Source organism: Gorilla gorilla, chromosome 3 (assembly GCF_029281585.2).
Source record: "Gorilla gorilla gorilla isolate KB3781 chromosome 3, NHGRI_mGorGor1-v2.1_pri, whole genome shotgun sequence".
Taxonomy (NCBI): Eukaryota; Metazoa; Chordata; class Mammalia; order Primates; family Hominidae; genus Gorilla; species Gorilla gorilla.
In genome coordinates this window covers 120,830,677-120,857,291 of record NC_073227.2, presented here as the reverse complement: position 1 = coordinate 120,857,291, position 26,615 = coordinate 120,830,677, and the positions used below count along the sequence as shown (strand labels likewise).

The 26,615-nt window shown below is 36.1% G+C and overlaps 1 protein-coding gene across 1 annotated transcript in view; it reads left to right on the top strand.

Annotated features, from left to right (window-relative positions):
* Window positions 1–22,741: 22,741 nt before the first annotated feature.
* Window positions 22,742–26,615, top strand: part of EMCN (endomucin) — a 129,650-nt gene continuing 125,776 nt past the window's right edge. Inside the window, exon 1 of the mRNA XM_004040193.5 lies at window positions 22,742–23,000. Within this exon, the coding sequence (XP_004040241.2) occupies window positions 22,928–23,000 (73 nt within the window). The 5' untranslated portion in view covers window positions 22,742–22,927. The remainder of the gene's footprint in view (window positions 23,001–26,615) is intronic.

Here is a 26,615-nt window from a genome sequence, read left to right as displayed (position 1 = left end):
GAACAGCCTTGTTAGTTTCATTTGTTTACCTCTTTTTGCTAAGGATTATGGTAAAGAACAGCGTTTCCCTTCTCACAACATCAGCAACTCACTCCCCTGCCTAGAAGGCTTTTCTGAAATCTCTTGGCCCTTAATATAAAGCTCAAGGCAGGTTACATGACCTGGCTCATGCTAGTCTTTCTGATCTCATATTGTGCTACCACCGTCCTGCTCATTTCTCTGTAGCCACAATGACCTATTTTTCTCTGCCTTGAGTGCAATGAGATTTTGCTGTTTCAAGTCCTTCACAATTTCCCAACTCTCTCCCGTTGCCTGTTTAAGACTCAATCATCCTCTGGGTCTGGATTTAATATCTATTCCTCAGAGAAGTCTCAATTACTAGAATTGATTTCCCTTGTTATATAGTTTCATTGCATAATATACATTTCTCTAATAACTCATCACAACTGTAATTAAATAATTTTTAATAATTGTTTATAATTATATTTCTATATTTTAATTAGTTACATATTGTTACTTAAATAAGAAAGGTGTATGTCTGCCCTGTTCATTGTTTCATACTTACTTCCTTAGAGTCCAGTTGATGTGGTCATAATGGGTATTCAACAGATATTTGTTGAATGAATGATGATTTAATCTTTACATACTATTGCAATTTTTTTGACTTCAGTTTTTCATAGCATTCCCAAATTATTCAAAAGTCTGAAATCTATTTCTTTTTTAAATTTATTTTTATTTTTAATTTTTGTGGGACATACTAGGTATATATATTTACTGGGTGCATGAGATATTTTGATACAGACATGCAATGTGAAATGAACATATCATGGAGAATGGGGTATCCATTCCCTCAAGCATTTGTCCTTTGAGTTACAAATAATATAATTGCATGCCTTAAGTTATTTAAAAATGTACAATTAAGTTATTATTGACTATAGTCACTCTGTTGTGCTATCAAATAGTAGGTCTTATTCATTCTTTCTAACTGTTGTTTTGTATGTATTATTCATCCCCACTTCCCCGCAATCCCACCACTTTATTTCCCAGCTTCTAGGAACCATCCTTCTACTCTCTACGTTCATCAGTTCAATTGTTTTGATTTTTAGATCCCACAAATAAGTGAGAACATGCAAGGTTTGTCTTTCTGTGTCTGGCTTATTTCACTTAATAATCTCCAGTTCCATCCACGTTGTTACAAATGACTGGATTTCATTCTTTCTTATGGCTGAATAATACCACATTGTATATATGTGCCACATTTTCTTTATCCTGTCATTTGTTGATGGACACTAAGTTTGCTTCCAAATCTTAGCTCTTGTCAACAGTGCTACAACAAACTTAGGAGTGCAGGAATCTCTTTGATACACTTATTTCCTTTCTTTTGGGTATATATCAACAGTGGGATTGCTGGATAATATCATACCTCAATTTTTAATTTTCTGAGGAACCTCCAAACTGTTCTCCATAGTGGTTGTACTAATTTACATTCCCTTCACTGTAGTTTTTATTTGCATTTCTCTGATGATCACCTTTTCATATGTCTTTTTTCCATTTGTATGTCCTCTTTTGAGAAATGGCTATTCAAGTGTTTTGCCCATTTTTTAAAAATCAGATTACTAGATTTTTTTTCCTATAGAGTTGTTTGAGCTCCTTATATGTTCTGGTTATTAATCCTTTCTCAGATGGGTAGTTTACAAATATTTTCTCCCATTTTGTGGCTCATTTCTTCACTTTATTGGTTGCTTACTTTGCTGTGCAGAAGTTTTTTAACTTGATGTGATGCCATTTGTTCATTTTTGCTTTGGTTGGCTGTGCTTGTGGGGTAATGCTTAAGAAATTTTTTGTCCAGACCAACCAATGTCCTGGAGATTTTCCTCAATGTTTTCTTATAGCAGTTTCATAGTCTGAGGTCTTAGATTTGTCTTTAGTCCATTTTGATTTGATTTTGTAAATGGTGACAGAAAAAGGTCAAGTTTCATTCTTTGTATATGTATATCCAGTTTTCCCAACATCATTTATTGAGGAGACAGTATTTTCTCCAGTGTATGTTCTTGGCACCTTCATCAAAAATGAGCTCACATTAGGTGTGTGGATTTGTTTATGGGTTCTCTATTCTGTTCCATTGGTCTACATGTCTGTTTTTATGCCAGTTCCATGCTGTTTTGGTTACTATAGCTCTGTAGTATAATTTGAAGTCAGGTAGTATGATTCCTCCAGTTTAGTTCTTTTTGCTTAGGATAGCTTTGGCTATTCTGGGTCTTCTGTGGTTTCACATAAATTTTAGGACTTTTTTTTTCTATTTCTGTGAAGAATGTCATTGGTATTTTTACAGGGATTGCATTGAATTTGTAGATTGCTTTGGGTAGTATAGATATTTTAACAATATTGATTTTTCCAATCCACAAACATGGAATATTTTTCCATTTTTTGGTGTCCTCTTCAATTTCTTTCATCAGTGTTTCACAGTTTTCATTATAGTGATCTTTCACTCCTTGGTTAATTCCTAAGTATTTAATTTTATATGTGGCTATTGTAAATGGGATTACTTTGTTATTTCATTTTCACATTGTACACTGTTGGCATTTAAAAATGCTACTGATTTTTGTATGTTGATTTTGCATCCTGCAACTTTACTAAATTTGTTATCAGTTTTAATAGTTTTCTTGCAGAGTCTTTAGGTTTTTTCAAATATAAGATTATATTTGAGCCCCCTCAGTGCCCTACCCCTCTGTGGCCATGCTGGTACCTAAGGTGCTAGACAAAATTTCCTTTACTTTTCCCTCTGCTTTTCTCAAGCAGAATGAGTTTTGCCCTGTAGCCAACCCAGTGGGTAATGTGCTGAGTCTCACCTGAAGACAGCAAGTCTCAGAGGCTCATCCAAGGCCCTTGATGTACTACCTGGGTATCACTGCTGGTTATTTGGGGTGCAAGGACTCTTCAATTAGCAGGTAACGACTGCTGCAGACACTGTGTCCTTTCCTTCAAAGCAGTAGGCTCCTTTCTGGCCCAAGGTGTGTCTAGAAATGTCATCTGAGACCTAGAGGGCCTGGAATGGAGGCCTCATGACTTTTATCAGTGTCCTGTCTTGCTGTGGCTGAGCTGGTATCCAAGATGCAAGACAAAGTCCTCCCCACTCTTTCCTTTTCTCTCTTCAAGCAGAAGGAAGAGGTCTTTTCTGAAGCCATGAGCTGTGCAGCCTGGGGGGTAGGCGAGGAGAGATGCCAGCACTCCCTTGGCTGCCCTAGCTGTTGTCTCAGTATGTTGCATGTCCCGCCAGTCTCCTGTCTTTGGGCCTCGTTCAGCACTAGAACCCAACTAAGATTTGCAGTCCTTATGGCCTAGACTGCCTTTCAAATTTACTTGAAGACAGAGAGTGCTGTAGCCCTCTGTGGCAAGGTTTGTAAGTACTCAAGTTCTAACTGCTGGGATTCATGATTCTCCTCTAGCTAGGGCTGGTTTAAATGTTCCCTCTGTGGGTGGGTGTCAGTTGAGTTTGGTCTGCTTTTCCTTTTTGCTCCAACAGAACGGCACTGAGTTCAATGCCTCACAATTGCCGCGTTATCCCTCCCCCAGTGCCCAGAGAAGCTCTCTGCACCATGCCACTGTTGTTGCCTTGGCTGGGGAAGGGGTGGCATTTGCAATTCGGGAGTGTTTTTTCTATTTTTTCAGTGAATCTTTCAGCAATATGAAGTTAAAAAACCAGGTACTATGAGGGCTCATCTGATTTTTGGTTCTTAGGAAGGTGTTTTTTTTTCTGTGTTGATAGTTGTTAAATTGGTGGCTTTGTGGCAGGGGACAAGAGGGGGTAGGGAGGGGATGCTTGGTGTAGCCTTCTATTCTGCCATCTTGCTCCACCTCTCCATCTATTTCTTAAGCCCTGAGTTTAATTTGGGATGCTGAACTTGAATCCATTGTTATTATAGTCCTGCTGTCTCTTGTCAGAGTGCTGGAGAGGGCATAGGAGTGGACCCAGGGCAAAGAGGCTGGTACAGAGCCTGACACTGACCTGCTTAGCTTCCAAGACTTCAGTGTGAATATCGAACTAAATGAGAACTTTTCAAGTTTCTTTTACTGTAAAAGCACCCAGCCAAACGACTTCTCTTTGTTTTATAGATAGTGTACAAAAAAATAAAATCATCATTAGTTTTGTAGATTTACTTATATGATCTATTCATCTGATCAAGAGGTTTCTTTTCTATGGTTTTCCCAGAGAGAACTGAACGTTTTTTTCCTGAGTGGTTTTGAGTTGTTTTACTAGTTAGTGTCTGCAGCATAAATAATCAGAGACAACTTCTCAGGAATATAAGAGGAGTTTAAAGATCGTTCTCAGACACACAAAGCAGATAAACATTGTTTAGAGACATAGGGTCTTGAGAAGAATGTACTTTCCTAGTTGATTTGGTGTCAATAAAATAGAAGTATTTGCCTTTTTGAAGAAACAAGAAAATAAAACCCACTTCAGACTTCTCTTTGTAAGGGTGATTGATCTCCTATGTAAATTATAATGTTGAATGTTGCAAATGTCTGTTCTGTTCTCTAACTTACGAAAAGACTAGACAGGTTCTGTATTTGTGTGTGTTGTGTGTGCCTGTGTGTGTAAGAGAGAATGAAAGATTGAGAGGCAGAGACTTGATATGGTGTAATGCTACTCTATACAGTTTTGGTGACTTTTGTTCAGAGCCACATTAAATTTCATTTGAATATTTTAGACATTTTAATATACTCTACTTAGCCCTCCTAGGAAGGACAAAAACAAGAATTTATGGGGCCTGAAGCTTATAAAATGTGATAGTCATTTTTCATGGAAAAGACATAGGGTATAAAAGTAATCATTCATGTAGAACAAGAGAAAATAGCACAGCAAATCACATATTTTAAATGCCCGCAAAGGTCATACAAACATCCTTCTCTAATTTATTTTCTGCATGTTTTGGCTTTGTAATATTTGATCACTATTTCACATGACAAAGATTTTGTAAAACCACTTTCTACCGCTTTTATAAAACTTTCTCTTTTCTACAGGGAAAAGAGAAAGTCTTTCTCAAGATGGAGTAAACAAAATTTGAGTTACATTACATGCAGTTGGAATGTTGAAACATACGACTTCATACACATGTATGCTTGCTTTTTGTACTACTGACAAGAAATAGAGGCAACATGATAAATTCTGTTTCTCATTAGTTTCATCAAAAATGAAAAAAATTACATTGCATTACATACTTGAATATATGGCATTTTTAAGTGTTTTCCTGACAAAAGAGAACAAAGGAAGCCACATGCTCTGCTTATAAGTTGATGAAACCAATGATTAGAAGAATTATCCACAAACTAGCATATGATTCTATACATTTCAAACTTTTTTTGCTTCCACAGCCCATAGAATCCCAGTACCAACAACCGTAAAACACATTTATATTACAATCAGACAACTGGTCTTACCCATTTACACACAAAGCAAGTGCTGTCAGTGCAGTAAGAAGTAGACATGTCCCTGAAAGTGCTAGTAGTACACTGTAACAGTTAGCCATAACTTAATGAGACATAGAGGTGACTATATACCACATAATTTTATACCACCAAATCCTAACTAAATTTCCCAACTCAATTTCCCCTTAGCCATATCCCTACAATATCCATTTCTTATGCTACCCAGCAGAAGAATGGCAACGGTGGAGAAAGAGAAAGTAATCTTAACTGATTTCGTTAAAGGCATCTTCATTTTGCAAATTTTACAGAAAAAAAATAAAAACAATGTATGACTCCATGAATACATTGCTAGGTCCCCCACCAGATGACCTCAGAATGAGCAAATGCAAGTGAAAGACTCAAGCCTAAATTTCATGAGCTTTGTGGTAATTCTGTCTTTGCCCCCAGATCTGCCTCTGGTGAAGTCTCATCCATTGATGTATGTTTTTTTCTTACAGAATTTACACTAGGAGAGGCCACTGTGGTGGAGAGGGAGTCTGGCTTCCATCAGAGTGAACCTCTTAAAAAGCCATTAGTCTGAGCCTCGTATTTTGTCTCCTAGATCTTTTGTCTATTGGAAGGTCAAGGGGAAAGTGAATTTATACTTGGTTATAGCAGGTGCTTTTATTTTTCATTATGTTCATCATGAAAAAATTCATTGAAGGGGATGGACTCTAATATTCCTTTTTGGGAATTTAGGTTATTTTCTGAGCACAAAATGATAGCTAGCATAAGAACATGTCTGAAAAAATGCAAAAGAATGTATTTCAGTAAGCTATGAGTCTTTTTCATATCCTCAATGATAATGTCTCCCTAATGTTTGTGTTTCTGTTCTATATGTAATCCTTGTCCTCCAGACATCTCAGATTATTGTAATCATCAGTAAATAACTTCATTCTGTAACACAACTGCTAATGTCAACCTCAAGGCTAACTATGAACAAGTTCCCCAAAGCACATATTTTCCCCAAAGCACATATTTTACTGCATCAACTCTGGGCTTAGCAAAATAGCTGTTTGTAGTTGGTGAGGCTTTGTTTTCTCTATCAAATAAAATCACTAAGCCAGCATATAAGCAAACAGAAACATTCTCTTTTATTTTATCTTCATTGACATTTTGACACTTACCAATGAGATAGAAAAGATGTATGCAGGGCAAGGCTGAAGTCCAAGGGGGATGAACCTCTTTATTTTGGATCAGATCTTGAATGTCCAACATGGTTTGAAATATCTTCAGGAAAACCATGTTGATTCTCATCAAGTGCAAAGTGTTTCATTCCCTTAGCTGTTGATTGACAAGTCTCAGGTTCTACATAGAATTCTCACTCAGTAAACCGTAGGGAAAACAAACAAAAGAAATGAAATACACATTACACACACACACACATACACACACACACAAACTATAGCTGTGCTTCCACAACCTTAGCATGCATAGGAATTATCTGAGTGAGCCTCTTAATAATATAAATTTTTGGACCTATTTTTTTAGATTTTGACTGTCTAGTCCATACCTAAAACATATGCTTATTCTTTAACAAGCATTCATGGTGATTTTTATGTGTGTGATTCACCGCCACACTTAGAAAATCACTCTGCTGCAGTATTTTCAAGCTTATATTTACAAACTAGAACTCTTTTGATGGCTATTACTCAGTCAGTACCACATCAGCTTAGAGACCAACCAGTCCTAACATATAGGCAGTAAGTGTTTCCCTTCTTGCTTTCCACATCTAAAAGTTCTTTCTAGTTTTTATTTTTTTGTTTTGTTTTGTTTCTAGTGTTATAATCCATTTAAATTTTTAAAAATACTGAAGTAAGATATTTTTTCAGATGCTAACATGGAATATTAGAATAAGAAATTGGTGTGTATAAATTTTGCTGTTTTAAATGACTGTCAGACATCCTTCTAAATCACACAGTTATAATTTTTCTCTTTTCTTGACTTCTCCTCAACATACTATAAATCGTCCTCCAAAAATCACACTCAAGAGCAAGCAAGCAATCAGTGGAATAAAACAGCCATGAAGATCAACTGTGTTCAGCCAATTGTGGAAATTTGGTATAAATTAAAACACCATTAAAACAGTTCTTAGAAATTCACAGCTAACTAGTTCAACATCAATATCAGTTACAGACGTTCTAGGATCTAATCTTGGAAGTGCAGAAAGAGAAGTCTATAAAGAGAAATTTTTGGACAAAGTATCTGATTGTATTGTAAGAGTAGTGTACTCATTGCATAGAGCCATGGTTATTGTAAGAATGTTGTAACTGTTATTTGTCATTCCTTACAACATGAAACAAGCTCCCACTAAATATATCTGTAAGTGTTAACAAGAGTATGAAATAAAACCCATCATTCTTTAGAAATAAAAGATTTAACAAGTCAGAATTTTAATGGAATGGCATTTAAAGAAACAAAATAAACATTAATCACTGGGAGACTATCAATGTTTATAAAAAACAAAAAAAGGAATACTAAGGAAAATTATAAACTTTTTCATTAAATTTCAGAAATTAGGGCTTAGCAAGCCCTCCTTGACCTTTATGATAATTACTTTGGGATTCCGTTTCAAGATGGCCGAATAGGAACAGCTCTGGACTTCAGCTCCCAGCACGATCAACACAGAAGATGGGTGATTTCTACATTTCAAACTGAGCCTCCACTGGTGATACCCAGGCAAACAGGGTCTGGAGTGGACCTCCAGCAAACTCTGACAGACTTGCAGCTGAGGGACCTAACTGTTAGAAGGAAAACTAACAAACAGAAAGCAATAGCATCAACACCAGCAAAAAGGATGACCACACCAAAACCCCATCTGTAGGTCACCAACATCAAAGACCAAAGGTAGATAAAACCACAAAGATAGGGAGAAACCAGAGCAGAAAAGCTGAAAATTCTAAAAACCACAGAGCCTCTTTTCCTCCAAAGGATCACAGCTACTCACCAGCAACAGAATAAAGCTGGATGGAGAATAACTTTGATGAGCTGACAGAAGTAGGCTTCAGAAGGTCGGTAATAACAAACGTCTCTGAGCTAAAGGAGGATGTTGGAACCCATTGCAAGGAAGCTAAAAACCTTGAAAAAAGATTAGACGAATGGCTAACTAGAATAAACATGTAGAGAAGACCTTAAATGCTCTGATGGAGCTGAAAACCATGGCACGAGAACTACGTGACACATGCACAAGCTTCAATAGCCGATTTGATCAACTGGAAGAAAGAGTATCAGTGATTGAAGATCAAATTAATAAAATAAAATGAGAAGTTTAGAGAAAAAAGAGTAAAAAGAAATGAATAAAGCCCCCAAGAAAGATGGGACAATGTGAAAAGACCAAATCTACATTTGATTGGTGTACCTGAAGGTGACGGGGAGAATGGAAGCAAGTTGGAAAACACTCTGCAGGATATTATCCAGGAGAATTTCCCCAACCTAGCAAAGCAGGCCAACATTCAAATTCAGGAAATAGAGAGAGCACCACAAAGATACTCCTTGAGAAGAGCAACCCCAAGACAAATAATTGTCAGATTCACCAAGGTTGAAATGAAGGAAAAAAATGTTAAGGGCAGCCAGAGAGAAAGGGTGGGTTACCCACAAAGGGAAGCCCAGCAGACTAACAGCAGATCTCTCAGCAGAAACTCTACAAGCCAGAAGAGATTGGGGGCCAATATTCAACATTCTTAAAGAAAAGAATTTTCAACCCAGAATTTTATATCCGGCCAAACTGAGCTTCATAAGTGAAGGAGAAATAAAATCCTTTACAGACAAGCAAATGATGAGAGATTTTGTTAACACCAGGCCTGCCTTACAAGAACTCCTGAAGGAAGCACTAAACATGACTAAACATGGAAAGGAACAACCAGTACCAGCCGCTGAAAAAACATACCAAATTGTAAAGACCATCAATGCTAGGAAGAAACTGCATCAACTAATGAGCAAAATAACCAGCTAACATCATAATGACAGGATCAAATTCACACATAACAATATTAACCTTAAATGTAAATGGGCTAAATTACCCAAATAAAAGACACAGACTGGCAAATTGGATAAAAAGTCAAGACCCATCAATGTGCTGTATTCAGGAGACCCATCTCATGTGCAGAGACACACATAGGCTCAAAATAAAGGGATGGAGGAAGATCTACCAAGGAAATGGAAAGCAAAAAAAAAAAAAAAAAAAGCAGGAGTTGCAATCTTAGTTTCTGATAAAACTGACTTTAAACCAACAAAGATCAAAAGAGACAAAGAAGGCCACCACATAATGGTAAAGGGATCAATTCAACAAGAAGAGATAACTATCCTAAATATATATATGCACCCAATACAGGAGCACCCAGATTCATAAAGCAAGTCCTTAGAGACTTAGACTCCCACACAATAATAATGTGACACTTTAACATCCCACTGTCAATATTAGACAGATCAATGAGACAGAATGTTAACAAGGATATCCAGGACTTGAACTCAGCTCTGCACCAAGCTGACCTAACAGACATCTACAGAACTCTCCACCCCAAATCAACAGCATATACATTATTCTCAGCACCATATTGCACTTATTCCAAAATTGACCACATAGTTGGAAGTAAAGCACTCTTCAGCAAATGTAAAAGAACAAAAATCACAACAAACTGTCTCTCACAGCACAGTGTAATCAAATTAGAACTCAGGATTAAGAAACTCACTCAAAACCGCTCAACTACATGGAAACTGAACAACCTGCTCCTGAATGACTACTAGGTAAATAACAAAATAAAGACAGAAATAAAGATGTTCTTTGAAACCAATGAGAACAAAGACACAACATACCAGAATCTCTGGGACACATTTAAAACAGTGTGTAAAGGGAAATGTGTAGCACAAATGCCCACAAGAGAAAGCAGGAAAGATCTAAAATCAACACCCTAACATCACAATTAAAAGAACTAGCGAAGCAAGGGCAAACAAATTCAAAAGCTAGCAGAAGGCAAGAAATAAATAACTAAGAACAGAGCAGAACTGAACAAGATAGAGACACAAAAAAACCTTCAAAAAATCAGTGAATCCAGGAGCTGGTTTTTTTAAAAGATCAACAAAATTGCTAGACTACTAGCGAGACAAATGAAGAAGAAAAGAGAGAAGAATCAAATAAACACAATAAAAAATGATAAAGGGGATATCACCACCAATCCCACAGAAATACAAACTACCATCAGAGTATACTATAAACACCTCTACTCAAATAAACTAGAAAATCTAGAAGAAATGGATAAATTCCTGGACACATACACCCTCCCAAAACTAAACCAGGAAGAAATTGAATCTCTGAATAGACCAATAACAGGATCTGAAATTGAGGCAATAATTAATAGCTTACCAACCAAAAAAGAGTCAAGGACCAGATGGATTCAGAGCCGAATTCTACCAGAGGTACAAGGAGGAGCTGGTACCATTCCTTCTGAAACTATTCCAATCAATAGAAAAAGAGGGAATCCTCCCTAACTCATTTTATGAGGCCGGCATCATTCTGATACCAAAGCCGGGCAGAGACACAACAAAAAAAGAGAATTTTAGACCAATATCCCTGATGAACATCGATGCAAAAATCCTCAATAAAATACTGGCAAACTGAATCCAGCAGCACATCAAAAAGCTTATTCACCATGATCAAGTGGGCTTCATCCCTGGGATGCAAGGCTGGTTCAACATACACAAATCAATAAACACAAACCATCACATAAACAGAACCAATGACAAAAATCACATGATTATCTCAACAGATGCAGAAAAGGCCTTCAACAAAATTCGACAGCTCTTCGTGCTAAAAACTCTCAATAAACTAGGTATTGGTGGAATGTATCTCAAAATAATAAGAGCTATTTATGACAAACCCACAGCCAATATCATACTAAATGGGCAAAAACTGGAAGCATTCCCTTTGAAAACTGGCACAAGACAGGGATGCCCTCTCTCACCCCTCCTATTCAACATAGTGTTGGAAGCTCTGGTCAGGGCAATCAGGCAAGAGAAAGAAATAAAGGGTATTCAATTAGGAAAAGAGCAAGTCAAATTGTCTCTGTTTGCAGATGACATGATTGTATATCTAGAAAACCCCATGGTCTCAGCCCCAAATCTCCTTAAGCTGATAAGCAACTTCAGCAAAGTCTCAGGATACAAAATCAATGTGCAAAAATCACAAGCATTTCTATACACCAATAACAGACAAACAGAGAGCCAAATCATGAGTGAACTCCCATTCACAATTGCTTCAAAGAGAATAAAATACCTAGGAATCCAACTTACAAGGGATGTGAAGGACCTCTTCAAGGAGAACTACAAACCACTGCTCAACAAAATAAAAGAGGACACAAACAAATGGAAGAACATTCCATGCTCATGGATAGGAAGGATCAATATTGTGAAAATGGCCATACTGTCCAAGGTAATTTATAGATTCAATGCCATCCCCATCAAGCTACCAATGCCTTTCTTCACAGAATTGGAAAAAACTACTTTAAAGTTCATATGGAACCAAAAAAGAGCCTGTATTGCCAAGACAACCCTAAGCCAAAAGAACAAAGCTGGAGGCATCACGCTACCTGACTTCAAACTATACTACAAGAATACAGTAACCAAATCAGCATGGCACTGGTACCAAAACAGATATATAGACCAATGGAACAGAACAGAGGCCTCAGAAATAACATCACACATCTACGACCATCTGATCTTTGACAAACCTGACAAAAAACAGAAATGGGGAAAGGATTCCCCATTTAATAAATGGTGCTGGAAAAACTGGCTAGCCATTTGTAGAAAGCTGAAACTGGATCCCTTCCTTACACCTTATACAAAAATTAATTCAAGATGGATTAAAGACTTAAATGTTAGACCTAAAACCATAAAAACCCTAGAAGAAAACCTAGGCAATACCATTCAGGACATAGGCATGGGCAAGGACTTCATAAGTAAAATACCAAAAGCAATGGCAACAAAAGCCAAAATTGACAAATGGGATCTAATTAAACTAAAGAGCTTCTGCACAGTAAAAGAAACTACCATCAGAGTGAACAGGCAACCTACAGAATGGGAGAAAAATTTTGCAATCTACCCATCTGACAAAGGGCTAATAGCCAGAATCTACAAAGAACTTAAATTCAGAAGAAAAAAAAAACAACCCCATCAAAAAGTGGGCAAAGGATATGAACAGACACTTCTCAAAAGAAGACATTTATGCATCCAACAGACACATGAAAAAATGCTCATCATCACTGGTCATCAGAGAAATGCAAATGAAATCCACAATGAGATACCATCTCACACCAGTTAGAATGGCAATCCTTAAAAGGTCAGGAAACAATGGATGCTGGAGAGGATGTGGAGAAATAGGAAGGCTTTTATACTGTTTGTGGGAGTGTAAACTAGTTCAACCATTGTGGAAGACAGTGTGGCGATTCCTCAAGGATCTAGAACTTGAAATACCATTTGAACCAGTGATCTCATTACTGGGTATATACCCAAAGGATTATAAATTATGCTACTATAAAGACACATGCACATGTATGTTTATTGCAGCACTATTCACAATAGCAAAAACTTGTAACCAACCCAAATGTCCATCAATGAAAGACTGGATTAAGAAAATGTGGCATGTATACACGATGGAATTCTATGCAGCCATAAAAAAGGATGAGTTCATGTCCTTTGCAGGGACATGGATGCAGCTGGAAACCATCATTCTGAGCAAACTATCACAAGGACAGAAAACCAAACACCACATGTTCTCACTCATAGGTGGGAACTGAACAATGAGAACACTTGGACACTGGGCAGAGAACATCACACCCTGGGTTGTGTCCTGGGGTGGGGGGAGGGTGGAGGGATAGCATTAGGAGAAATATCTAATGTAAATGACGAGTTAATGGGTGCAGCAAACCAACATGGCACATGTATACCTAAGTAACAAAACTGCATGTTGTGCATATGTACCCTAGAACTTAAAGTATAATAATAAAAAATAAATATATAAAATACTTATTTTGGGAAAAAATGAAGAAAAGAGAGCAATGTGTTCTATACAATACCATAGATAATGAAATTTAGAAATTTCTTTTTGTGACAGAAGCAACAAGAACAACAGCAACAACAACAAAAATAGAGATGCCATCCAGTGACATATAAAGACAGATTCCATAGAGAGATGACTTGGTTGGGTCACAGTGGATTAGAGTCTAGCTTTCAATTTAATAAGATCAGAAACTCAGATTTATCAGCTGTGGAGTATTAAACAAAACTAGTTATATTCAGAAGAGACTGGTTGTATAGAAACACAAATTTTAACTTATTAATTTAAACAGAGCATAATTACTGCTAAGGTGATGGATCAGCAGGCTATTTTTTCAAGAGGAGAATTCTACTTGGGTAGCAAACTTATAATTAGGAATTTTTTTGACAGCATGAAATAAAACATGGTATTAGAATTAAACTTATTGGACAGAATGCCTTTATAATGGAATCACACCTTGATCACTGTGTCTCAAACTTGAACATTCACAAAAATATCTCAAATAGAAAGAAAAAGCTTTTCCTAAAAGTTTTTAGAAAAACACTGAGAATACAACTATTTTCCTTCAAGAGTTAGAGGTATTTTATTCTTGTTCTATAAATCAGGATGCAAATATAATAAGATTCAAAAGGGAATTTATGAATGATAATTACAGGCAATTTGGAATGCTTGGAATTTAGGGCTCAAATCATAAGAAATAATTTTCTCTCCCATAGCCTGGACTCATTTCCATTTGAAAAGATCAAGCCAGGTTTAATTAGTTATGAGTTGGCCATATAAATAACATTTATAATTTCATATAAACTGGTAAAAATTATGTAAAAGTGAATTTCTGAAATATTGTCACTGCTTTTAAAAATCTGAATATACTGATGTTAAGAAGGCTTGATAGGAATCAATTAGGAATACTTAAAGAATCCTAAAGTGAATGCCTTCTGCATGGATGTCAGCAGTGAAGACCAAGAAATGCTGCTGCTACCTTTTAAATAGTCAGAAGCACACTTAAAAATACATATATATACATATATATTTATTATGTATAAAAGTATATATACATAATATATATATTTTTGTGTGTGTGTATATATATATACACATTTTATAATGGTCTAAGTCAGTAATTATTAGCTAAGGGTGACCATCAGAATCACTGGTGGATTTTTTTTCTCATATACATGCCTGGCCTCTACTCTGTACTTTCTAAATAGAAATTTCATGGGTGAGGCTTAAACATACATGTTTTTGAAAAGCTCCATGGGGTAATTCTGATACTAAGATTTGAGGTTAAACATGGACGAAACTGCCAGTGTTATAGTGTTAGGACAGGATATCAGAATTCAAAACCTAATGGGACAGGAAATTTGGATTCTATGATTGGAAATGTGCTCAGATGCAGCACTCATCTGCTTGTGAAAGCCATTACTATGTCATTTCCTCTGACCAAAGGCTGGATTTGAAAGAATGGTTTGGGTTGGGTCCCAGCTTTGTTGTTCATCCAAGATGTTTTTATGTTTAGTTATATATATGGGATGGGAAATTACTAAGCCAGTGCTCGTTTAATAAAGTTGAAAACATTTGTAAATAGCTTTATTTGGTGATGAAATGAAAATAATTTATTTCGAGAAGTTGGATGGAAAATCAATTTGCATTTTACTAAAATTGTTTGCATTCTAGCAAGGCAGGGAATTTGATAATGGCCATGTTTTTAATTATTAACACCCTGTTTCTAAGTTCCTGAGATTTCAGGCCAGCCCAAGAATCAAGACAGAGATGGCAAGATCTGAACCTGAGGGGGGACTGAAAACAAAAGCCTGGATGTGAAACAGAAGTTAAAAGCCAAAAAGTGATCCATGAGCTTTCAACTGGGTCAGTGAGGCTGCAATTACATTTTATTGCTAAGTGGAGCAGGTGATTGGGGGAAAGTTAGTAGAAAACAGAACCCAGTAAGATCTTCCATAAGGTTGAGGTCAGAGCTGAGAAGTTAATCTATTTTATTTAAAAAGTTAATTATTTTGTGTCAGGCTAAAACTAGGGGGATAAATGACTGAGACAAACTTTCATCATTGAAAAATTTACTATCTAGTGTGGAAGGCTGATAATGTCTGAAAAGTGTGACCAATTCAGTCTTAATTTCATCAATTAAGATTTTTGACCGGGTGCGGTGGTCACGCCTGTAATCCTAGCACTTTGGGAGGCAGAAGGTGGGAGGATCACCTGAAGTGAGGAGTTTGAGACCAGCCTGGCTAACATGGTGAAACTCTGTTTCTACTAAAAATACAAAAAATTAACTGTGCATGGTGATGCATGCCTGTAATCTCAGGTACTCAGGAGGCTGAGGCAGGAGAACCACTTGAACCCGGGAGGCAGAGGTTGCAGTGAGCTGAGATCGTGCCATTGCACTCCAGCTTGGGCAACAAGAGAGAAACTCTGTCTCAAAAACATTTTCAAGAGAAGGTAATAAGAACTTTTACTGGTCAGGATAGGCTATGCTATGCTTCAGTAACAAAATAAACTTGAAATCTCTAGGGTTTTTATAATTTTTGGTTTTATATTTAAGTCTTTAATCCATCTTGAGGTAATTTTTGTATAAAATGTAAGGAAGGGGTCCAGTTTCAGTTTTCTGCATATGGCTAGCCAGTTTTCCCAGCACCATTTTTTAAATAGGGAATCCTTTCCCCCATGGTTTTTTTTTTTTTTTTTTTTGTCAGGTTTGTCTAAGATCAGATGGTTGTAGATGTGCAGTCTTATTTCTGAGATCTCTATTCTTTTCCATTGGTCTATGCATGTGTTTTTATACCACTACCATGCTGTTTAGGTTACTGTAGCCTTGTGGTATAGTTTGAAGTCAGGTAATTTGATGCCTCAAGCTTATCAGAATAAACGGCTAATGTATGAGGGGCTTAATACCTAGGTGATAAGTTGATAGGTGCAGCAAACCACCATGGCACATGTTTACCTATGCAACAAACCTGCACATCCTGGACATGTATGCTGGAACTTTAAATTAAATTAAATTAAAAAATAAATCTCAGTGGCCTGATACAATAAATGTTTATGTGTTGCTCATCTAAATTACAGTAGATTTGTGGTCAGGGTTGGAGAGCTGTCCTCTACAGTCACTGAGGGACTCAGACTGCACCATCGGGAATACAGGATATCAAAGGTCACATGAACAAGAAATAGAAAACATAAAGTACGCATATCTGCTCTTCTATGCATTGTACTATAAGTGACACATGTAATTTTGCTTAAAGCCCCTGCCAGAACTAGTCACATGGGCCTACCTAATACAGATAATTAGTCATTCAGTAAGCAGTAGAAATCTTCACCACAGATGTAAGTCAGTTTTGACAAGAGTATTGGGGAAAAGGTGTAGAACATTATCATTTGTGAAATGTCTCCACAGGAGAGCAGAACGTTGATGTGAGATACAGTACCCAAAGACAACATCAAACTAAACTACCAATAGGTAGAGGCCATTCTGAAGGGTATAGGCTGGGCTAAAAGAATCCTAGAAGAGAGTAACTAAAGAAGATTGGGAATGAAATATAGGCAAAGAGCAAGAAGCAGTTTCTTGAATCCCTGAGGATTAGTCCAGGAGCCATTAGTAAGGTAACTCCTTCACTGAGTTATGTGTAGGAAGGGTTTGTTATGAGGAATAAATCAGTGCAGACACTCCATTTCTATTATAACTTAAAATTTACATGTTTTTATGAATACCAGAACACTTGAAAATACCAGAATACTCTTTTCGTTTGCAAAAAAGAAAAAAAATTACATTTTTTAAACAATTAACTTCATCTTTCATTGCTCTGGAAGTTAGGAAGTGAAAAAGAAATATATCGTACTTTTAAGTTGATTCAGATCTGGTCCTGTGAAAGTTTCCTTTGATTATTACACAGAGCCAGACAATGCAAAAGGGGACTTGGCAAACTGAAAACAAGAACTGAATGGGTGGACAAAAGGATTATTTACAATATAATCATAGATAAATTAATCAAGCTAGACAGAGGATGCATATGGTAGAACATGAATTGCATTTAGGTGTCACACACTTAAATGTCACATTTTTGTATGAACATGCATGTAAAAATTCCTGGCATATGCCAGACACCCAATAATTTTTTAATAGGTGCCATATAAGAGAAGAATATTTCTGTAAGTTGCTATTCCTAGAATACCGAAAATGGGACATCGAGCAGAAATCTTGGACATGAAGTTCATGGCTGGCAATAGCTAAGCTATATGGAAAGTTGAACAAACTGTTGAAGAACTTTACAGTTGCCTTGTTATTCAGAATTTATTTATATATTCCAGAATTCCAAAGAAATAATCATCTCAATTTTTCATTAGATACAATTAAGATTGATTATTGATGTATTAATATATACTAGGAATTATAAACTTCTTGGAACAATCTCATTTTTCCTATTATGATTTACATAATTAATGAAAATTATCCTCTGCAGCTCAGTTTGTATAGGAAGTATCCATTTATGACAGTGATTTCCAGAGCTTCTTAAGGCAGATGAGGATGAAAGAATGGTACTTGGACTTTTTAAAAAGGAGAGTTGTCCAGTAGGACAATGGACTGCCTGACAGAGTAATGAGCCTCAATCATTTCATCTGTTAGCATGGAGGCTCACTCAGCATTTGCAGGGGTGTTCCTGTGTTAGGACAAATTTGTACTAAATTTACTTTTCGTATGTCTCATCTCTGAGCCACTGTGGTTTTATAATTTCCCTGTATTCATGTCCTTATATATCAAGAGACTTATTCAAGGTTAGGGAGTTGATGTGAGGTATGAGAACCATCTTTACATGCTGAGGAGTAAACCTGGGATGGACAGTTGGAGAATGTGAGAGATAAGCTCTTGAGAAACTTCAAGAATCAATTTTCTATGATGCTTTCTTTTCACATAAGCAATAACAAAATACCACTGGACCTGGGTCACTGGGAGTTGATTAATAGGAATGTGGTAGGTGAGAAAGATAGTGATTTTACTGGCATAAGTTTGGCCAAATGGCTGGGCCCTCCCACTGTTGATGTTCATTATCCATTTTGGCTTTGAGGAAGGGAGACTTAATATCTCCACAATCATGGGCTCTAAATATCTCTTTGGTTTCAGCTCTGTTCCCACTAATCTTTAGGAGATCACCCAATTCCCATTTCAAATAGGCAAGTAACAAAAATAAGCTGTTTGATTGCATCTCCATTGAAGAAAGCACTTGATATTTAAAGTACCTTGAAGTAGAGCATAGAACAAATTCCTGATAATAAGAGTTGGGATTCTGTATAATCAGTTTAAACCAATATTTTGGGACTCTCATCATCTGAATATTTCTTAGGACATTTTTTAATCACTCTAGAATATGATGGTTTATATAAAATCCTAACAACTAAAAGATTCTAGAAGTTTAAGATTAGTAGGTTTTTTTCTGTTTTTTGTTTTGTTTTGTTTTAATATGTACTTTTAGAAGACTTTCTGGAATCTCACTTAGTCCTCTAAACCACATTAGAAAGTTGGTATGATGTTTATCCTATTTTTCTGTGGGGAAGGTAAGCATGGAGAGGCCAAATAGCTCAGCATAGCGGGGCCAAATAGCTCAGTAAGTCACATAAAACTAAGGCAGAGACAGGATTTGAACTCAAGATCATGCTCTTTGCCAGTTCATGAAATTACTTCTTGGCTTTCCTCTCATTTTAGATAATTTTATTCAGGGTAATGAGCTGGCTAAGAGGAAGAAGGCAAGTATGGAAAGGGAGTTTAATTTGGGGCCCTAGTAATGGTGCTATCTGAGTAAATCTTTTCAGTGCCACATAAGCTAACATAAATCATGAGTGTTGGAGTCTTCATTATACAATTTCTTCAGTGTCAAAGATGTCAATGACAGGCCTTGATATGCATTTGGAAAGAATTATAAGATTGCTCTTTCATGACCTCCTAGCAGCTACTTTTTCTTTCAGCAAGCAATTCGGAAGATGAATTGTGAAAAAGAAACAAACAACAACAACAAATTAAAGAGCAAAGACATGTTTTCATCTCTCAGGTTAGAGTGGTTCAGTTCTCTTCACACATTTTCTTCTATTAAAGTGCTTTTAAATTATACACTTCCTAATAATGAAGACATTCCAGCAGGTTAGAATACAAAATGTTTAATAAATATATGTATAAATGTACACTCAAAATATTAAATTAAACAAAATGTATCAGGTCAAGAGAAATGTTTTTGTTGTTAAGAGGTAAAAACAATATGTGTTTAATCTGGAAGATCTTTTCATGGAAAATTTAAAAATGTGATAGAAACTACCCATAATTCATTCCAGAAGATAAGCAATATTAACATTTTGTATTTTACTCTCTCTTGTTCTGTATGTGTATGTACGTATATGTGTATTTACATATACATACATATACATGTATATACATATATACACATTTACATGTATACACATATATACATGTACATTCACATATATAAATGATAAGCATATGTATATATATGCATATATACATGCAACAAAGTGTCATGAATATATTTTCACATCTATGAAAAGTTATCTAATTAGTATTTTGTGGCAGAACAATATTCTTCCTCAATAATTAATGTTTTGACAAATTTTTGTAATTACATGGACTTCAATGAATATCTTCATTTTTAGAATAAGTTCCTAAACATATAATTTTGCAAGCTCAGAGTATGGTTCTTTAACAATTTTGATGTGTATTGCCTAGTCACATCTCAGAAAGGTCATACCCCAAGAATAAGATAGTTACTTTATTTGAACATTTATCAAAAATGAGTATTGTCATAAACTATACCTAATTATATATAAAAGGCAAAACACGTTGTTTCGATGTTGGGATGTTCGTTTCTTTGATCTCTGGTGTGATGAATACAGTTTTGGATTTTACTGGCCCTCCATTTCTTGCGAGACATTTTTTTGCCTTTTTTCAGTTGTAGAGTCATTGCTTTTTAGATCAGAAGTTATTTTTTAAGATAACTTATCATGTACTGTTACAAAATTTTTTATTTGCCTTTTAAATTCATGGTATGTTATGCCAAAAATCTTTTAATTTTTGTGTAAGCAAATGTATGAAGTCTTTCTTTTATGTGCTTTGCCTTTAGTGTCATGCATAAAATGTCCCCTTTACCTCAATTATATATAGTAGCCCATATTCTCTCCTAGAATTTTGTGCTTTGTATTTTAAACTTAAACCTTTAACATATAAGATTAACATGTAAGATTTGGTATTTTAAGTAAAACAGACACTTAATTTTAAAATTTTCTTAGATGGTTAACACATTGTCAAAAAAAACCCACAATAAATATATACCCTATTCATCACAGTCACTACATGTTAAACTCACCTATATTTAATCTCTCTATATATATACATATGCATATACACACAAGCATGCATATGCAAACACATATCTGTAAATATATCTGCGTGTATATTTATGTAGATAGCAACAAATATAAATATTTCTGTGTCTGTACTTTCTATTCTATGCCACTGATCTGTTTGTCTCCTCTGGCAATCATTACTGTTTTAATTAAATATTTTACCTTAAAAATATCTTCTGATTTAGTAAAGCAAGGCTGACCCCTCCCCTCATTATTACTCCTTTTTTTTTTCTTTTCTGTTCTTCTAAATTTTTTTTGGCTAGCATTTTAAGATGTTTCTTAGTTTTTGTTTTTCATCAACAGGCCCTTTGTCTTTTAAGTAGCCTTAATATTCTACTGTCAAGCATTCTTAGAATAGGTATCTAGTGTACTAAATGGAAATGCATAGCTCTTAGTGCTGAGGAGTCCAAATGCCATGGAATCCCTGAAGAAATTATTGTGACCAGCATCAGTGGTGACTCTGAGTACTGACAACTTGAGTACAGAAGGAGCAGGAAGTGAGGCAATGTGAGGGTTCGACTGTGATTTCACATGACCACACCCCAATTTATTTCTGGAAAGTGCATGTGACATCTATTCACATATGTTCCTATCTTTATATTCTCCAGGATATGCCAAATAAAGTAACAACGCCAAAGGCAGTCTGTTTTAGAAAATCAATTAGAAGAGGGTAAAATGCAATCTTATGCACAAAATAGAAACTTAGCTCTTCTGACCCCTGGTATAACGTTGGATAAAACAAGCTAACGTTTTTAAGTGTTTTGAGCAGTTGACTCAGTCTAACTCGTTTTGTATGAAGTATTTTCCAGCATGGTGCAACAGTGAAACTGTGTGCCCTTCTTGCAAACAGGTAAAGGTATAATTTTTGAACAGTTTTTGTTTTTTTGTTTGTTTGTTTTGTGGGGAAAATGAATCTACACCGATTCATTGACAATGTTGTCCAGTAAAGCCTCATGAGTAAAGGTACATAAAAGGATGATCAGCTAAAATGAGACATGAAGCCTGTGGCTGAAGAAAAATATAACGTCATTGGCACACACGGGGCTTGTACCCAGGACTGTGGCAGTGTTATCACCACGTTTTAATCAGTCACAACTGACATCAACGTGACCCCTGCTATATAGATTATCCAGCCTGGTTGGCATTCCAGTCTTAAAGAGTCAACCTCTCCCAGCTTCACTGATGTGTGATGGCATTTCACCCACTGCACACTTCACCCACTGCCATTCCAACCCTGTCTCCTAAAGAAGAGCGTTCATGAGGTGTTATAAGTAATTGTTCCTTATTCATTATCATTTACTTATTCTTTAGTAAAAACCAGGAGTGATCAATAGACATTCACATGTCTTTGCTTAATTCTATTAAAAAAGCCTGAAAAACTTCTCTGTACACCCTTTGAAAGTCTTTTTGCTTACTCAAGAGCAGAGCATAATCTATTTAATACAATTTTTCACTTATATCCAAAAGGTGGCCTTCTCTAATCTGGCTTGCAAGTTGGAAAGAGAAAAGTTAAGTTGATTCCTGATGGATTTTGCTCTAAAATTTAACCCTCGGGCAGTGAAAGCCTCTTTATCCCAACTGAGTAGCTGCTAAATGAGGCCCCTTTATAACCACTTCAGAATGCACTTTCAAAACAAAAGTTAGAAGGCCCTATGATCCATTCTCAAGAAGGATCTGTTTCTGTTCAAAACCAGTCCCGACCTTTCTGTTGAAGAAGAACAAAATAATGTAGTAACAAAAACACAAGTGGCTGCCAAAGGAAGAGAGAGAAAAAAAAAGAGTTCCTGTAAGGGACTGAAACAATAAATCTCCTCTCTGCTGAACTCCCAAAGGGAGTGTGTGTATTTCCTCCCGTTCTTTATCAGAGCCCCCAAAATAAGTAGGAATGGGCAGTGGCTATTCACATTCACTACACCTTTTCCATTTGCTAATAAGGCCCTGCCAGGCTGGGAGGGAATTGTCCCTGCCTGCTTCTGGAGAAAGAAGATATTGACACCATCTATGGGCACCATGGAACTGCTTCAAGTGACCATTCTTTTTCTTCTGCCCAGTATTTGCAGCAGTAACAGCACAGGTATTTTTGTCTCTTATTCCTCTGGTGGTACGGATTGGAAATCACTAGTAGGTGACTCAGCCTCAGTTTACTTTCAGGGATCTTCCCCTGACACTTAGATGCAGCAATTCCTTTGATGAGTTGAGTGTTTGGATGTTGACTTGGAGTGCGTGGAGAAGGCTTGAGAGAGACAGTATTTGTTTCTACTGAAGGGAAATGTTTGCGGGTACAGCGGCCTGAAAGTATGTTCGATGAAATCACAAAGTACTGGAAATATACAATGGCCTCTTTAGACTATAAAAATCTGGGAATAGAATGCTGGTTAAAAATGTACTCTCTCTCAAAAATGTATTCTTTTCAGACATAGCTCAGAAATAATAAGATTGGCATGTGTGGGTGAAAGGCTGTAATCGGAGACATTATATTGCAGATGTTAGCCTGTATTTTTCGCAAGTATTTTTCAGCTCTGATAAATTGAGGAGTTGAGTAAAGCTGCCTAGGGAAGCGAGTCCTAATATTTTGAGGTAGGGTGAATAGAGAGAGATTCATTTGATTATAGTCTATAGATTTTTGCTGAAGAAATATGCACATATCTAAACATATACATACATTTTGCATAACATTTCAGGAATTTATAAACATAAAAATCCTACCTATTGACTTCTGGTTAAGAAACTCAGATAAAAAATAGGTTTGTATCTTCATAAGCCTTGAATATATCAATGGACAATTTCGAGAACGATTTACATTTGACTTTTAACCCTTCCTGAGTGATTGAAAATAAACTGTTAAATTTAATCAATATTTATTAGGTTCCTACCCTGTACTGCAAGGAATATAAAAACAAGTAAGATGTCCTTGCCCACAGTGGTAGAAGTACTACTGGGAGAAATAAGCATGTGATTTTAATATAAAATAGATTTAATAAGCGTGAAAATTGAAGAACAAACTACCATAAAAGAACACAATTGGGAAAGACTGATTCAGACTCCGAGGGGTCTTGGGGGGAAAAAAACAAAAACATTCATTTCTAATTTTATTTTGCTCATTCTCAATTTAAAAGATTACTGCCTACAAAATCTTAATTTACAGTGATAATGTCGGAAGAAAATAAGTACATCCCTCCCTGAACAACATTTTATCAGTCATTTCTATGTAAATATCTATGTAAATTTAGTACAAATTCAAAAACACTTCAAATTCACGCACATTTGCTCATCATGCATCTTGGAGTTTCTGCGGTTAAGTTGCAGCTGGTATCAAGGCCAGAAAATTTAACTTAGAAGAGTTACTAGAATCTGATTTTTTAAAATAAAGAACATTTATGTGGTGCCACAGAAATTATTGCACTAGCTTATAAGTAACTTCAGTCTGCTTGGGGAAGATTGATAGGAATCTCAATGCCATGGAAAATATTGCTCACAATTAGATGTGTCAGATTAGTATAAAGTCTGAAAGTCTGGCTTAGGCTGCTCGCTGCTCCAGGTCTGCAAGCATCGACGAGTACAACACTTCGCCGGCATTGTTAAACTCTGAATAGATCATTCGTCCTTCCGAAAGTAAAGTGGAATAGCATCAATAGAAGTAGCCTGCAATACCTGGCCTTAAGAAAGACATGAAAGTGAAGGACAATCCAGAGATGTACTGGCAGGTTTTTCTGTTATGGTCATTTTGGGAAAATACAAACCTCCTTTTGCTCACTGGTAATGAACTCAACCTGTTAACAGTTCTTCTTTCTAATGAACTGTTAACCCCTGTAGGATAATTTCCATTTGAGCAGAGACGATAGTTACATAATAACTATCTCCTTCAGGTCAGCCAACAAGTCTACTTGTTAACTGAAGGCCAGTATCTGTAAACAAACAAACAAACCAAACCTACTCCATTTGTCTTAGAGAGGAGGCTATAGCTCAAGAGTATAAATTGACCATTTGAGTGGAGCATGAAAGGATTGGAAGATAATTTCCCATCTACATGTATGATTTTGTTGTACCTGGTTCTGCCTGTTTTTTGTTTGTTTGTTTGTTTTTGCAGATTGGGCACAGGGAAGAAAGCATTTCCTAAGCTGACTGAGTACCTTTATTTTTCCTTAACCCCTAGTTCCAGATACACATTGATATCAGAGTTTTACATGTTCCTCAAACTTAGGAATGATTAACATATTTCATCAGCAAAGTTGATTCTTGGGGGTGAGGAGGGAGGCATTTCATCTGCCTTAAATTCACAAGCTGTCAAGCAGATCCATGCTCTTTTGCGTAGTAATTTATTCCTAAATAATTATCTTTTAGATAAATTGACTACTTTTCTTCTGATGTTTTTGTCAGTCTCAGATTTAAATAACTACAATATAGTCTTTCATGCTGTTTGTGAAAATCAAGGGAATCTTTCTACATCACAGTCAGTGAGTTACTTTTTATTACTTGGTTGGTGGTATAATATTTTTTCAGTCTCCAATTTGGAAAGCTGTTCTATTGAAATATGTATGGAAGATTTCTGAAACGGAACTGCCATTCTTTCTTAAGGTTTTCTAAATTGTATTTAAAACTGAACAGACCCCTACAGTGGCTTTTAAATCTAGATGTATGGATGAGCTTTTGACTTTCAGGGCTGAGAGAAGTTAATGAAGAGAGGTTCCTCCAAGAAGAAGGAAACAATATGCATTTACTCATCAAGTGCCACTTGCTTTTTGAAATTTGCCTTAACTTGGGAAATATTAAAATGTTGTAGGCATTCTCAGACAGGGACAAACACCATTTTCTTTATTGGTATATGAAGAAGGATTTAATTGCTTGGAGAAATTCATTTGTTAGTGATTGAATATTCAATTTCATGAAAAAGAAAGATTAAACACACTATCAGCAGACTCCATGCTAAATATCATAAGTTTATAGAACTTAATAAAACTTAACCCTCACCGTAGAAGTGGGGGAGAGAGGAAGATGAGGGAAGTTATTATAAATTTGGCTATATTGTAGGCTTTAAGAGGTAAATAAAGAATGACATAGAAAATTTACAACTAGCCTGGTTTTGGATGTAAGGACATCTGAAACGGCTACATATAAAAGTGGAAATTATTATAAGCTTTGAAGCTTGAAAATCAAGAGGTTCTAGAGGAACGGAATTTATTGAGTAGATACATTGAAACATTGGTATATTCTAGTCTAGAAACATAAAGAGGTCACAATTTGGGCATAGTTAAGTACTGAGAAATAAGGTTGGAAATATAGCCTCAGGAGATATTGAATAACAGGATGAGAAATATTGACTCATATAGTTAATTAGTTTGAGTCTGTAAATGTGTTTGAGTATGGGAATTATATGATCATGGCTATAAAATGGGAAGACTAATCTGTCAGCAGAATATAGATTAGACTACTGGAGTCAAGAGAAATAAAAGGTAAGGAAACTAGGTCAACTGTCATTGCAAGTCTGAGAGTGTGTCAGTAAAGTGAAAAGAAGGGTCTAGGAAGAGCTTTAAGGAAGTAGAAAGTGTGTGATTTGACATATCATTGACTGGCAGTGAAGGAGAATGTGACTGAAATGCAGAGACAGAGGTTTTTTAATACCAGAAATAGGAAAATGGCTTGGGAGCAGAGATTAGGAAAGATATGAGGAGACGGTTTAGTGAGAAAAATG